We start from the raw sequence: 12343 nt of genomic DNA on the forward strand, positions 1-12343 counted from the left end.
GGGAGAAGTTCACAGCATGTAAGTCATAGGTAATTCATTATTTCAAGTATACTTTAAATACTTTAAACTCTTTAAAAGAGTAGACTCCCTCAGGGAACGGATGGGTAGGATCCCCTGGGGGACTAACATGAAGGGGAAAGGAGTCCAGGAGAGCTGGCTGTATTTCAAGGAATCCCTGTTGAGGTTACAGGGACAAACCATCCCGATTAGTCGAAAGAATAGTAAATATGGCAGGCGACCAGCTTGGCTTAACGGTAAAATCCTAGCGGATCTTAAACATAAAAAAGAAGCTTACAAGAAGTGGAAGGTTGGACATATGACCAGGGAAGGGTATACAAATATTGCTCAGGCATGTAGGAATGAAATCAGGAGGGCCAAATCGTACCTGGAGCTGCAGCTAGCAAGAGATGTCAAGAGTAACAAGAAGGGTTTCTTCAGGTATATTGGCAACAAGAAGAAAGCAAAGGAAAGTGTGGGCCCCTTACCGAGTGAGGGAGGCAACCTAGTGACAGAGGATGTGGAAAAAGCTAATGTACTCAATGCTTTTTTTGCCTCTGTCTTCACTAACAAGGTCAGCTCCCAGACTGCTGCGCTGGGCATCACAACATGGGGAGTAGATGGCCAGCCCTCTGCGGAGAAAGAGGTGGTTAGGGACTATTTAGAAAAGCTGGACATGCACAAGTCCATGGGGCCGGACGAGTTGCATCCAAGAGTGCTAAAGGAATTGGCGGCTGTGATTGCAGAGCCATTGGCCATTATCTTTGAAAACTCGTGGCGAACGGGGGAAGTTCTAGATGACTGGAAAAAGGCTAATGTAGTGCCAATCTTTAAAAAAGGGAAGGAGGAGGATCCTGGGAACTACAGGCCAGTCAGCCTCACCTCAGTCCCCAGAAAAATCATGGAGCAGGTCCTCAAAGAATCAATCCTGAAGCACTTACATGAGAGGAAAGTGATCAGGAACAGTCAGCATGGATTCACCAAGGGAAGGTCATGCCTGACTAATCTAATCGCCTTCTATGATGAGATTTGGATGATTCTGGTTCTGTGGATGAAGGGAAAGCAGTGGATGTATTGTTTCTTGACTTTAGCAAAGCTTTTGACATGGTCTCCCACAGTATTCTTGTCAGCAAGTTAAAGAAGTATGGGCTGGAAGAATGCACTATAAGGTGGGTAGAAAGTTGGCTAGATTGTCGGGCTCAACGGGTAGTGATCAATGGCTCCATGTCTAGTTGGTAGCCGGTGTCAAGTGGAGTGCCCCAGGGGTCGGTCCTGGGGCCGGTTTTGTTCAATATCTTCAAAAATGATCTGGAGAATGGTGTGGATTGCACTCTCAGCAAATTTGCGGATGATACTAACCTAGGAGGAGTGGTAGATACGCTGGAGGGCAGAGATAGGATACAGAGGGACCTAGACAAATTGGAGGATTGGGCCAAAAGAAATCTGATGAGGTTCAATAAGGATAAGTGCAGGGTCCTGCACTTAGGACGGAAGAACCCAATGCACAGCTACAGACTAGGGACCGAATGGCTAGGCAGCAGTTCTGCGGAAAAGGACCTAGGGGTGACAGTGGACGAGAATATGAGTCAGCAGTGTGCCCTTGTTGCCAAGAAGGCCAATGGCATTTTGGGATGTATAAGTAGGGGCATAGCGAGCAGATCGAGGGATGTGATCGTTCCCCTCTATTTGACATTGGTGAGGCCTCATCTGGAGTACTGTGTCCAGTTTTGGGCCCCACACTACAAGAAGGATGTGGATAAATTGGAGAGAGTCCAGCGAAGGGCAACAGAAATGATTAGGGGTCTGGAACACATGACTTATGAGGAGAGGCTGAGGGAACTGGGATTGTTTAGCCTGCAGAAGAGAAGAATGAGGGGGGATTTGATAGCTGCTTTCAACTACCTGAGAGGTGGTTCCAGAGAGGATGGTTCTAGACTATTCTCAGAGGTAGAAGAGGACAGGACAAGGAGTAATGGTCTCAAGTTGCAGTGGGGGAGGTTTAGGTTGGATATTAGGAAAAACTTTTTCACTAGGAGGGTGGTGAAACACTGGAATGCTCCTTCCTTAGAAGTTTTTAAGGTCAGGCTTGACAAAGCCCTGGCTGGGAGGATTTAATTGGGGATTGGTCCTGCTTTGAGCAGGGGGTTGGACTAGATGACCTCCTGAGGTCCCTTCCAACCCTGATATTCTATGATTCTATGTTTAGAAAAATAAATTACAAGTAAGCTTCATACGGGAGATTTAATTCGTGGTATACAAATATATCTTTTACAAGACTGATTGTTAATCAGGACACTATGCATGGCCATCATTCAGTTAAACTTGTCTTAAGCAAGGAATCAGCAAACAGTTTGCCTGATGAGGTGGGCTTTACCTTTGTATTGGAAACCTCGTGGTATTCTAAAGTGGCAATTTAAAATAGGGATTTGATTTTGTTATACAAGTCCATTCCTGCTCTCAAGGAAGCAAACGGCGAAATTCCCATTGAATATAAATGGCCCGATCCTGTTGAAGTCAATCAACTGAAGCCATTTTCCTCATATGGACAGAACATGCCTTTGCTACTTACAATACAACTGAAAGACACCTGTATTTTTAAATGAAACCATACCAATCAACTTGATATGTTTCTAAACCCTGCAACTGTCACCAAGAATCAGAAGCCGATGTAATAACTTTTGATGGTACATAATCACTTACCTTACCCAGTACACACCCACTCACATTCCTAGCTGCCATTTTATTAATTTCTGGTGCAATAATGTTTTAAGAGTCAGAAATTTCTCAACTCCTGCTATATTAAGCACAGGTGTAGTGAACATATTTTCACTCATTATAGTGACATCAATCTCTCACTTGATGTTGCTGCAACACACACACAAAAATCTGCATACCAACTTTCAATTATCTATTTTCTAAATAATCAGGGCTTATTGTGTGTGTGTGTTGTACATAAATTGCATGTAGCATGCTACAAGTGTCAGAAATATCACTGGACTAAACATTTCAAAGCTCATTTTTATAAACCAACATTTTTGAATCATTTGAAATCTATTATACTACAGAAAGCCTTCTAGAATGAAATAGTTCTTTGCTTTATAGACTGGTTTCTGATATAACTTTTGATACCATGAATTCCTAGGAAGAAAAGTTTCAGGATGATTCGGTCCCAGTCCTTGTCATTACAAATGCCAACCCAAGAGTGGAAGGCACCATCAATCAGTTCACTTCCCTCTCCTGCAACTCCAGTTCTTCTAGGTGTTGGTCAGTCAGTCCAAGAGGCATTTACAGTTCCAGAGTTTCAGAGAGTTACAATCGGTGGGGATTACTGTGCTGGGGTAAGAAATCTGTCAATTTTTCTTTTAATATTCTAGGTGGGGGGGCGGAAGGGAGAAGAAAGAGAGGACTTATGCAGTGTGGAATGATTGCTTGTTATGGCCCTCCTGTTATACTTTGACATCTCACACTGAAGTCAGTGGGGTTGTACAGGTGTGATGAGGCAGAATTTGCCCCAGGTTATTTATGACTGTGTATTAATTGGTAAGAAAAAAAAGATATTTAATGCCTAGTTATATTTTACATGTGCTTTAGCATACAGTGATGGGAGAAAGAATGTTCTTGTAGTTAAGGCACTAGATTTGGACTCAACACTTAGTTTTAACATCTGGCTCTTTCACCAACTTCTTCTATGACCTTGGGCAAGGCATTTAAGTACCTTTGGGGCTTAAGTTTCAGACATAGGCGCCTAAGTCCCAGTTTTAGGGTCCATTGGTACATGGTGCATAAATACTTAGAGTCATTGGGCAAGAGAGAGAAAATGACTAATCCAGTGGTTAAGGCATCCACTGCAGAGGTGGGAGACCCAAGGTACAGTTCCACTGCTCCACTCACTCTTTATACACAGTGGAAGAGTTTCAGGAGAAGAGATTTAGGGAGCCCCATATCAGAATATCCCATAGCCCAGTGATTAGAGCATTCTCCTGAGAGGTGAGACACCACTGTTCATCCTCTCTATTTCTGCCAGAGAAGCAGGAATTGAACCTGGGTCTCCCATATCTCCCACATGAGTGCTCTAACCACTAAACTAAAAATTAATAGGTGGGCAGCCCCACAACTTCCTCCCCCCATTTTGTGTAGAGTGAGGGCAGGTCCCTAACTCATTGTCACAAGAAATAACTTAGCCACCTGACTTCAGGTGGTGGGTTCCCATTCATGGATTGCTAGCAGAGCTAGGTGCCTCTCTCCAGCCTGGACTTAGGCTCCTATCTCCATCAGAGTGGCAGGGTTTAAGACACACTTCTGTCATAGGCATCTCCCATTGGCTAGCTTAGACAGTTTTCCACATGATGTGCCATCTTTTGTGAATCACATTCTGAGGCTCCTCTCTCTCCCCATTCATTGTATGGGGAGCCTAGGCACCTAACTTGGCTTTATGTATCACAGTGTTGTTCCTGTGATTTTCTAGACACCTAGAAGTAGGTGCCACATTGAGGAGCATTGCAATGTCTAAGTCAATTTGTGGATCCAGGTCTTAGACCCAAATCCTACAAAGGTTTACACTTCTGGAAATAAAAATCTTGTTATTGCCCAAGTGAGTTTAAATGAATGACAAACTGACTTTTTATAGATGCTCCTGTTTCCCTTCCATCAGTATTTATACAGCCTCTCTTTTCAGGTTACAGTTGATGATTACGAACAGGCTGCGAAGGGCCTGGTGAAAGCTCTGCGAATTCGAGAGAAGTATTGTCGCCTTGCTTACCATCGCTTTCCAAGAACAACAGCACAGTATTTATGCACTATGCAAGATGAAAAATGGAAGATGGAAGATGAAGTATGTCCAGGTACAATAGGTTTCCCTTTTTTTAAAAAAAAAAGTACTATCATACTGTAGAAAACATTTGATTTCTGTGATTATTTCTATTTAGAATAAAAAGGCTACATTCTGAAATCTATTCTCCAGTCTGAATAAGCAAACACTAGATAGGGACTTAAGCTGCAAAGTTCATTCTGAATTTAAATTTTCCTGAATTTTCAGGCAGGTTTGGATGTGGGGTTTTGGTCTGGAATAACCTCTAGTTTAAAAAAAACCCCATCCTCCCCCTCCCCCAAACAACACCACCACAACCACACCCCTAAAGACACACTGTAATTCCCTGACATTAATATTTGTAGCAAACAAGAAAAAGTAATGTAAATTACATTTTAACTACAGTAATAGGGGGAAAGGTGTAGATCATTTGTGGTAGGGTTCTGAAGGAGGCCAGTCCTTTGAACCTGATTTGAGGGACCACATTTATTTTACATCCCTGGAAATATGAGAGTATATTGTTAAATAGCCATAAACATATAAGAGTCTTAGTTTTTGTTGGACCTAGCCACATCCTCAGCATGAAATTGGCTGGAAAGAGACATTTAAATGGTTGTCCTCTCCTGTAGTGACAGGGACGAGAAAGTTTATATGTCATCAGGTAGGAGGTTTTATATTATAAGGAAATTTTTCTGGGGAGAGTAGAAATATACTGAATATTCAAGAGAAGATAGATTATATTTGTGAGAATTTCTAGGCTAGTTGGTGAGACATCATGGCTGTCTAGATGCAAGAGAGAAATCTTATTTGAAAACAAGTTTCACATTGTTAGTTCTAAGGTATTAGTAATTAAGTAAAAAGATGATTTTAAGGTTGTGATTTAAGTTGTCAAGGTCTCTTTAACATAAAGTATTTGAGTAAGTTGTATCCAGGTGGTTGTGAATATCTATTTGAATATCTATTTACTGTTGAGACACTTCTGGTATCAATGCACAACACGTCTCTTCAGGTGCTATAACTTCAAAAAGGAATGGCAAGGATGTGGTAACTTCCCTTTCTTACTTAGTCTATTAAGCCATGACTGAATGCATGATCTTGTTCTTCAGACTACTTAGTATTAAGTCCAGGCATGGCTTAATTGGTTTAGGTCAACTATAGCTGAGGTTGGAATACACTGTATGCTAGTTATACACTGACAGAGGGTATGATCTAATCACTAATTAGTGATGGGTAAGGCTAAGATTGTGTCACGGATATTTTTAGTAAAAGTCATGAACAGGTCATGGGCAAAACAGAAAAATTCATGGAAGCCGTGAGCTGTCCTTAACTTTTACTAAAAATATCCCTAACAAAATGGGGATCTGCAGATCCCCTCACTACTTCAAGTGCGACAGCTGCAGGGACTAGGAACTGCCTGTAGCAGCTGGGGGCTGCGGGGTACCCCTGCCATCTGCAGCTCTTAGTGTCCCCCGCTGCCCATGGGGGCTGGGAGCTTGGGGTTTCCCCACCACCCCCCACGGCCACAGCAGCTGGGAGCTCGGGGGCCCCTGCCACCCTCCCCCCAGGGCCCAGAGCTGCCAGGGGGTTCCCCTGCCAGTGGACAAGAGCTGCTGGGGGCACCAGAGGTAGCATTGGAACCCCACAGATTCCTGCCCCAGCGGTCGGCAGGGGACCCTGCAGCTCCTGACCGCCGCAGGCTAAAGTCATGGAGGCTGCTGGAAGTAACCCATGCAGTGACTTCCGCGACCTCCATGACTAAATCGCAGCCTTAGTGATGGGCAAAGGCTTTGGAGGTTCAATTTAGATAAGCACCCAAAAGTTCGTTTAGCTGACTTGTATCCAAATTATTCAAACCTTGCGGAATTGTAAGATGGGACTAAAAATCTCATTAAAACAGGTCTTCTCACTACATTTCTGGTAATTCCTGATTCTCGTTATACTGGAAAAACTACAGGGAAAACTATTGTCACTTTGACTTCCGCATTTCCTGGTTCTGGCCAAAATCAGAGAAGCATGAAAATAAGGAGTGTTTTATAAAAATAAAAGCAGCTTTATCTGAATATGCAGAAGAGGTTTGGTCTATGCCATAAAGTTTAGGAAACACTTTGGGTCTTGGTTATTGCCTGCCTTTGCCAAGTATGGAGCATATTCATCACTGGGTGAAAGTTTACTGCACCCTACTCACTTATCTCACTGCATGACATGATGCGGGGAGGAGAGTGTATCCTATTCCTTTCTGAATGATGTATCAATATTGGAACTGCTGATTCATTTGTGGTGAAACATGTCCAAAACCACTGTAATAAAAAGGTGAAAGGGGACTAGTAGTCATGGAGAGGTAGTCAGTACTCGAAGATCTCAACTGTACTTTCATCCCCAATCTTTTCTTTTTTTTTAAACTGTTTCTGAAATTGTATTGAGACATAGGCATACCTTGAACTATAATATGGTGTTGGCGGCGATGCATAGCATTTGGAGTCCAACTGTAAATGGCATCAGAGTACTTAAAATAGTGTATTGGAATTATGATAGAAACTTTAGTAGCTTATAAATAGGGTCCTACCAAATTCACGGCCATGAAAAATGAAATGTGAAATCTGGTCTCCTCCATGAAATCTGGCTATTATAGGGGGTTCACGTATTGCCACCTGTACTGAAGGCAGTGCGGAAGAACTGGATGGGCACCCAGCTGTGAAGGCAGTGCCATTGACAGCAGCAGGGCAAAAGTGAGGGTGGCATGGTATGGGGGGTTGTCACTTTTGGGGGGTATGGCTGGCCGTACGTGTGGGTGACCAGCTGCCCAGGGTGTCGTGGTTGGGGGGTGGCGGGGAGAAGAATGCTGTTGTAGGGTCAGACAGCCAACCCAAGGCCTCTTTAACCCCGAGCACTGGCCCAGAGCTGGGGAGGGGCAGGGCAAGGGGCACTCCAGCCAGGGGCTCTTACCATGTACCAGGCTCCAGCTGCTAGTCCTGACTGGGCAGGGGAGGGATGTGACTTCCTCTTCCCCAGCACAGGCTGCTCCAGGGGCCGGGTCAGACCCGCCTCCGGCAACCTCTCCTGGCTGCAGGAAGCCCTGCAGCTGCTAGCTAGGAGCCCAGCTGTGAAGGCAGCGCTGCCTCCAGCAACAGTGCAGAAGTCAAGGTGGCCTGGGACGGTATCGCCACCCTTACTTCTGCGCTGCTGCTGGCAGTGGTGCTGCCTTCAGAGCTGGGCGCCCGGCCAGCAGCTGCCACTCGATGGCTGCCCAGCTCTGAAGGCAGCGCCTCAGCTACCAGCAGTGAGGAAGTAATGGCGGCATTACCCACCTCCACAATAGTCTTGCGAACCCCCCGCAGCTCCCAGTCCCATGAAATTTCAAATTTAAGTATCTGAATCTGTGAAATTTCAGATTTTAAAAACCCCAAGAGTGTGAAATTTACCACAATGGACCATGAATTTAGTAAGGCCCAACTTATTTTAAAAAATAATAATCAGAACTGCATTTAATTTTTAATGAAGCTGGTCAGAATAAAGCCAACTGTGCTATGACTATAGGTCCTTTAGAGTAACTACCAACATGCGTTTAATAGATGAAAGGTGGATTTGGAATCGATCATTCTTTTTAGAGCAGAAACTAACAAGATTAATTTCTTTCTGTAACTATTTTACCTTTCAAATGGGTTACTTCTGACATCATTCTGACATCAAGCTTGTTTCACAGATTTCCATCCACCCCCAGGAAAACTAGAGAATCCTTACAACCTTGACGATGCGCCGGGCAATTTGGATTATGTTGTCAAAATGCAAGGAGGCATTCTCTTTGTTTATGACAATAAAGAAACGATGAAACTCAATGAGCCACGGAGTCTGCCATATCCTGATCTGGTGACCTACACACTTGACCTCAGCCATGTTCTTGCTCTCATTGCAGATGGTCCAACGTACGTATGTTTACTACCATGCTTTTCCAGAGAGCTGATAATACAGATCGGCAGCAATTTCTTGTTAGACTGCTTGTGTCCAAAGCATTTGCTTTACATCTGCTGAGTGTCTTACCATCCATGGGTGGGGAAATACAGTGAAAAATGCCTTACAATGAACAGAAAAACCTAAGTAGTGAAAGCAGTATACCTCTAAAGGTGTGACTTTAGCCTCTGGGTACTAGGCATAATGAAGCATGAATGAGTTTACATAAAACACGTTTCAGGCCAAATCTGACCTGAAACTTTAGAAATGTGGGAACCAGAACTTTGCACGTCACCAGTACTATATAATTGGAATATCAGCTTTCTTGTTGAATAATGAAGATTTGTGCATTTGATGTTAAAAAATATAAAATAAAAATTAAATGCAGTACTTATGTCTTCAGTCAGGAGGTAGGATAACAGCACTTGAGCTCACATTAGCCTCACAGTGCCCCAATATCAGGAACAGAGCAGCACTCCAGTGAATACTGCTCCCTGGAGTCTCAGACTTGGGCCCTGAGCCAGAGCAGTAGTCTGGGTTATCCTACCAAGCCATTTGCCTGCCTCACAACCACCACATGCCCTAGATCCTCTCCTTTTAAGGGAGGCCAAATCCTTCACAAGTGACAAGTTAGCCTAGCTTCTCTGAGATACACAGAGTAGTAAAAAATTAAAATAGGACCAGTTCTAAACCCTTCCTTCTGGCAGGGTACATGTTGTCACTTTAAGCAAGCCAGAGAGAGAAACAGTCCAAACCCTTTCTTTAGGCTAAATTTTAGAGTATGTTGAAACCCCCATTTACCAAACTGAAAACAGGAGCAAGCTCTCCAGAGCCTTTTCACTTCTTCAGACCAGGCTGGGGTGGGCATCAGTGTGGAAAAGCCTAAACAGAAACCAATCACAAGAAAGTCTTTATAGTAACTTTATCAGCATAAACTTTCCCTTAGCTTAACCACACGAAACTATCTCAACATTCCAGGCACCTGCCTCGTGGTCACTTATCTCCATTCCAGTTTAGGCTGCTCGCAGGATGACAAGCTCCAGTTGGCTGAGCACTGGCCTTTAACCCTTGCTACCTTAAATCTCCTCACATACATTCCTGACTATCCCAGGCCTCTGACAGAGGGCAAACTTGTTCTGCTTAATGTCAAATTGACTCAGACATCCTGGATTCACTGACTACAACACTATGTGATTTGTGTTCCATTGAGGAAAGACTGAGAAGAGTAGCAAAAGAGAAGGTGTCATGGAACAGAGAGGGCCCCCCTAACAGTGAGGGAGTTAAGGAGGCTGACAGGCTCTTCCCTGGTAGGAAGGGATTAAGAAAAGCTTGTGGACTCAGTTGGCCCTGCTCCACTACACTTGCAGCAAACCTGAGCTGTGGAGAGGACAGATAAGAGGAGAGGACCTAGCCCATTTCAGGCCTGCCAAGGGAGAAGAACAGTGCTCTGGCTCTTTTGGGAGAGAAGCCTGGGTGCAGGCCTGAGATGGTGTTTGCTTGCCTGCTGGATCAGCTCTCCAGGAAGGGATGAACAGATCCTGGGAAGGGAATCTGTGGAAGCCCAGACTGGCAGGGTCTCTCTGAAGGTTTGTGGGATGACCCTGGCTTTGAGTTATGTTTATTTTTGTTCCAGAGTACCTTTGAATTTCAATGCCCTGAAAGGGATAGAACAAAAGTGCTCTTTAGCTGCAGGGTCAAAGCCCCACTACCCTGACCTCGGAGACAGATACTTGCTCTGTGTGTGTGTGTGGGGGGGTGGTGTTGTTGGGGAGGGAAGGGGAGCTGTGCCCTGAAGACCATAAGGGGGACTGTCTTAGCAGTGGGGTTACACAAGGGCTAGATATTAAACTGAGACACACTTTAGAAATACCATAGATTAGGATTGACAAATAGTGCAGAGAAAAAACCATCAGTGGTAAACAGAGAACAGAAAAAAAAGTGGAGTAGAGAGGGTGAAAGTGCAGCAATTTGAGAGAGTGAAAAAACAGAAGAACAAGACTCAAAAAGGAGCAAAAGACAGTGAAAAAATACATATACCATCTATAAAGGCACCCAAAACTTAAATCACATTCACAGTAGATCATATCTTGAGATATAACTATTCTGGTTGAAAATAACCTACGTTTCAATGTTTTAATAGTCTTGTTTACAGGTTTCTTCCATTGTGTAAGAATGTGGTTGGTTTGTGTGATGGTGATATTTAGCATCTGAGTGGTAGCATTTGTTAGCTAATACATTTTACTTCCCCCCCCGCCACCCAATCATGTACCAAACTGGAAGAACTGGAAATTCCACAGAGGCACAGTGCCGAGATAAAATATTACAAGTGAAATTATAACATGCAAAAAGGGGGTAAATCATGGCCAGATAAATTTCTTCAGTGTCCTTGTAGTTCTTTGCTATTAAAAACAACAAAAAAACACAACTTCCCAGTACATTCTGTTAGTGTTTTATTAACTGGCTTCATATTTGGTATCAAATCAAATTTAGGGCCTAATTGGCAACCACAGAAATCAAGATTTATAATGATATCTTGCCCTTTTCATCTATAGATCTCTAATAAATCACATCTGGGACTCCTTAAAATATGGATAAATCTAATGCTGTTTCACTCAAAGTAATTTACACTCTGAAAACTTTAAAATCTGAGTAGTTTGATTGTAATTAAAGCATCATCTCTCTTTTGCAGAAAAACATATTGCCACAGACGACTTAACTTTTTAGAATCTAAATTCAGTTTACATGAGATGCTAAATGAAATGTCTGAATTTAAAGAACTGAAGAGTAATCCCCATCGAGACTTCTATAACGTGAGAAAGGTAAGTATGAAAGGGTTTATTAGCATGCTGCAGTCTTTGTGATGGAATTTTCACCTTCTTCCTTTAGTCTATATCATTTACTAAAACCTCTGTGTGCAATATAGATGGAATGAATAGGATGCTGTATAAATACCACACACACTAAACATTTAGATTACAGGTTAATATTCCAATATAGTTTAGCTTTTTAAAAAACAAAACAAAAAAACCAAACACACACACATTTTGTTTATAAATTTAACCCTTCATTGATGGTCCATTGCAGCCTCAGCTCAGAAACCTTCTTGCCTTAGGAAAGTGACACACACAAAACTCTGAAGGCCAAACTCTGGGCTCAATCCTCAAACTTCACTGAGATTCCACTTGGTGCAGTGAGTTCTATGCCACCTTTCCACTGTCCTGATCCTGGGCTAATCAGAAGCTGAAACAGCTCTTGGTGTAACTTAGGGCAGCTAATAATCTGATGGAGTCATGTGCACTTTGCCCCGGTCCCTCCTGCTCATGGCACATTTCCTCCACAATACTCTCTGCCCCAACATAGCCCTGTGTGGGCAGGATGGGCTGGGGCATTGAACCAACTATGCTGGCTTTTCCCTCCGGAGAATTCCCCTGTGTCAGAGGGAATCCTTGGCTGCTCCTTTAGGACACCTTCCCAGCTGCTTGACACAACCTCAGGAGCGCAAAGCAGCCAGAACTGAAGCCAAGGATTGTGCCCTGTGTCCTCAGATGTGCATATTGATCTCATGGATTTTAATGGGAGTCTTGTCATAATGTG

At 43.4% G+C, this 12343-nt stretch overlaps 1 protein-coding gene across 3 annotated transcripts in view; it reads left to right on the forward strand.

The window, feature by feature from the left end:
• The window catches only part of AMPD3 (adenosine monophosphate deaminase 3), a 50939-nt gene that overhangs the window by 10441 nt on the left and 28155 nt on the right, over positions 1–12343 (forward strand). For all 3 annotated transcript variants that reach the window (XM_073347566.2, XM_073347564.1, XM_073347565.1), the window contains exons 3-6: positions 3140–3335; positions 4673–4838; positions 8505–8724; positions 11439–11568. In XM_073347566.2, the coding sequence (XP_073203667.1) occupies positions 3140–3335; positions 4673–4838; positions 8505–8724; positions 11439–11568 (712 nt within the window). The remainder of the gene's footprint in view (positions 1–3139; positions 3336–4672; positions 4839–8504; positions 8725–11438; positions 11569–12343) is intronic.

The sequence above is a fragment of the Lepidochelys kempii genome, chromosome 6 (genome assembly GCF_965140285.1).
Source record: "Lepidochelys kempii isolate rLepKem1 chromosome 6, rLepKem1.hap1, whole genome shotgun sequence".
In the NCBI taxonomy this organism is placed as follows: domain Eukaryota; kingdom Metazoa; phylum Chordata; order Testudines; family Cheloniidae; genus Lepidochelys; species Lepidochelys kempii.